This window comes from Panicum virgatum, chromosome 5N, assembly GCF_016808335.1.
Source record: "Panicum virgatum strain AP13 chromosome 5N, P.virgatum_v5, whole genome shotgun sequence".
Lineage (NCBI taxonomy): Eukaryota > Viridiplantae > Streptophyta > Magnoliopsida > Poales > Poaceae > Panicum > Panicum virgatum.
Genome location: NC_053149.1, coordinates 49,350,435 through 49,352,981, shown reverse-complemented (window position 1 = coordinate 49,352,981; position 2,547 = coordinate 49,350,435). Strand labels below are relative to the sequence as shown.

The 2,547-nt window shown below is 54.1% G+C and overlaps 1 protein-coding gene across 1 annotated transcript; it reads right to left on the bottom strand.

Annotated features, from left to right (window-relative positions):
• Window positions 1-526: 526 nt before the first annotated feature.
• Window positions 527-2,288, bottom strand: LOC120675730 (protein trichome birefringence-like 19). Its single transcript, XM_039956935.1, has 2 exons — window positions 1,442-2,288; window positions 527-1,354 (listed from the first exon to the last, which is right to left on the bottom strand). The coding sequence occupies exons 1-2, from the start codon at window positions 1,880-1,882 to the stop codon at window positions 599-601; spliced, it is 1,197 nt and encodes a 398-aa protein (XP_039812869.1). The 5' UTR covers window positions 1,883-2,288; the 3' UTR covers window positions 527-598.
• Between the last annotated feature and the right edge of the window lie 259 nt (window positions 2,289-2,547).

The following is a 2,547-nucleotide window of genomic DNA, read 5'->3' as shown; positions in this document are numbered from 1 at the left end:
TAGAGAGAATCATAAAAATTTATGACACCAAACAAATATATTATAAAAATATATTTAATGGAGAATCTAATGGTATATATTTGATATCATAAATGTTATTAATTTATTGTATAAATTTGGTCAAACTTGAAAAACTTTGACTCTTCAAAAATACTGAAATGTCTTACATTTGAGGACGGAGGGAGTACCCCGCTATTTAAAACATTGAAGCTAATATAAAGTTCACATAGGTACTTCATATCCCATACTCGGAATGTGCAAGGAGACCCAGATGGCTAAAGAAAAATGGGGGGGAGAGAGAGCATTGCCTAAAAATTGGCGGTAAGAAAACTGTATGTATCCTTTCACATACAATCCAATATATAATTACGGTGTCTGACGCTCCAATTACACGTGGAGCAACCTTGATCCAGTGCTCATGCGTAAGAGGACTAAAATCGGGGGGGGGGGGGGGGGGGGGGGGGTAAACCTGTGCTCCATCCAGCTGCATGATGCACGGGGTACACATACACTGTATGTATCGAGGCAAAACTAAACTAATCCAAATAAATCAATGATCAGAAACAAATTAAAGCCATCTGCCCATCTTAATGGTGTGTTAATTTGAATCTGACAGCATGTGGAGCAGCATGTCGTTCCAGGCGTCGACGGGCCCTGGCAGGCACCAGTGGATGCAGTCGTTGTACAGCGCTCGCTTCTCGTCCGGCCAGTGCCCGTAGCGGCTGGGGTGGCCGTCCGGCCGAATCAGCATCGCGGCGGTGGGGTCCATGAGCACCACGTCCAGGCCCGTCGCCTCCGCCGCCTCCCTGAACTCCTCCAGCTGCGACGTGTAGAACTCCAGCTCCACGCCACCCATGGGCGGCGTCTCGTCGACCCGGAACGGGCGCGTGCGGCGGCAGTCCCCGCCGGCGTTGTACGCCCCGCCCTCGAAGTGCGACATGGGCGACAGCGTCCGGAGGATCACCTTGCCCCGGAACCGGGCGACGGTGAGCGCCCGGAGCGCCGTCCGGAACGCCATCCGGTGGGAGTACTGGTTGGTGAGGCTGCTGCTGAAGTTGAGCGGGACGTACATGCCGCCGACGAGCTGCCCGCGCTCGTAGAAGTAGGACTCCCGCGTGAACCAGTTGGCCCCCGAGAGGAGCACGTAGTCGAACCGGGCGGAGGCGGACAGCCACCGGCCGTCGGGCTCGTCCAGGTACAGCCTGAACACGCCGGGGCGGTCGCTGCCGACCTCCTCCGACCGAACCAGGAACGGCGACCAGAAGAGGTAGATGGTGAAGTTGTAGCCCTCGTAGTAGAGGATCTTGTTCGGGTCCGTCTTGTCCGTCACCGACACGTCCTTGGGCGACGCCACCTGCAAATTTAGAATCCGTGGCATGAGCCAGCTTCGTTCCAACTTAATTCGCTGTCCATGCTCAAGCAGAACGAAGCTAATACTCACCTTGGAGAGGAGGCAGAGGAGGGACTGCATGTGGTTCCTGGCCAGCGAGTCGCCAACGAACGCGATCGTCTTGTTCCCGACGACGGCGAGGAACCTGCGCGGGTCGAACCGCGGGAGGTCGCAGCCGTGCGGCTTCCAGCGCCACTTGAGGAAGTCGAGGTCCGGGCGGCCGTAGAACATGCAGTTCTGGTGCTCCTGGATGAAGGCGCACGTCTCGTTTGTGTAGTGCGGCGCGTCCGGGTCCGGCACCCACTCGCCCCGGAAGATGTCGCACTTGGGCGCCGGCGCCGGCGACGCGAGGTAGGACGAGCGGCGGCTGAGGTCGCCGTCGGTGTAGCTCAGCTGCAGGTGCGGCACGTTGGTGAAGCAGGAGAGGATGACGACGGCCGAGAGGAAGATGGCGGCCGTGGGGCCGAACAGGAGCTTGAAGCACAGAACCATGGCTAGCTCGATCAGTGCTCACTCAGACAGACCCGGCCCTCACCACCAGGCCGCTGTGGCGGCTGTGCAGTGTGCACTGGAGAGTGTGAGCGTCGGGATCGGTGGCATCTGCCTTTGCTTAATACTGAATCAGAGGCCCAATCTTTCTAGTTCTACTCGACTGTTTCAACGTTCAACACCTCGGATCGGAGCTGATGAGCGAGGTCACAAAGAATTCGTACGTACTGCTTCCTGATGATGGAGGTGCAAGGGAACTTAATTATATTTCTTCAGATCGATCGGCCACATGCTTGGCGGCCAACAATTATATATTTCCTACTACTACTGTTCAACATCATGCCTTCTTGTTCTTTTTAGTAAACACGAGTATCTTGTTCTTTGTTTTCTAAAGGCAACCGATATGTTTTGGTGCCAGTGCTATTAATGTCCCGAATCCCAATGGCCCTATTCTAACCTCATCTCTGAATTTTGTACGAATGTTCAACGATGCCGTTACTCGCAACTTCGCACGCTATTCTGAATCATGCAGTGGATCAGATATAGTAAACTTTCTTGAAAGAAACTAGCTCAGATACAATCGTGCTGTCAGAATTCAGAACTTTCGGGAAACAGAATAAAAACCCTTCAAAAGGCCTTGTTGCCTGCAGGTCGAGCGTCGGCGTGAA

Excerpts from the sequence above, each read along its gene's own strand:
- LOC120675730 (XM_039956935.1), bottom strand. The coding sequence starts at position 1,882 with ATGGTTCTGTGCTTCAAGCTCCTGTTCGGCCCCACGGCCGCCATCTTC. Across the intron at positions 1,355-1,441 it reads TCCTCTGCCTCCTCTCCAAG|GTGGCGTCGCCCAAGGACGT; the intron begins GTGAGTATTAGC and ends CTAAATTTGCAG.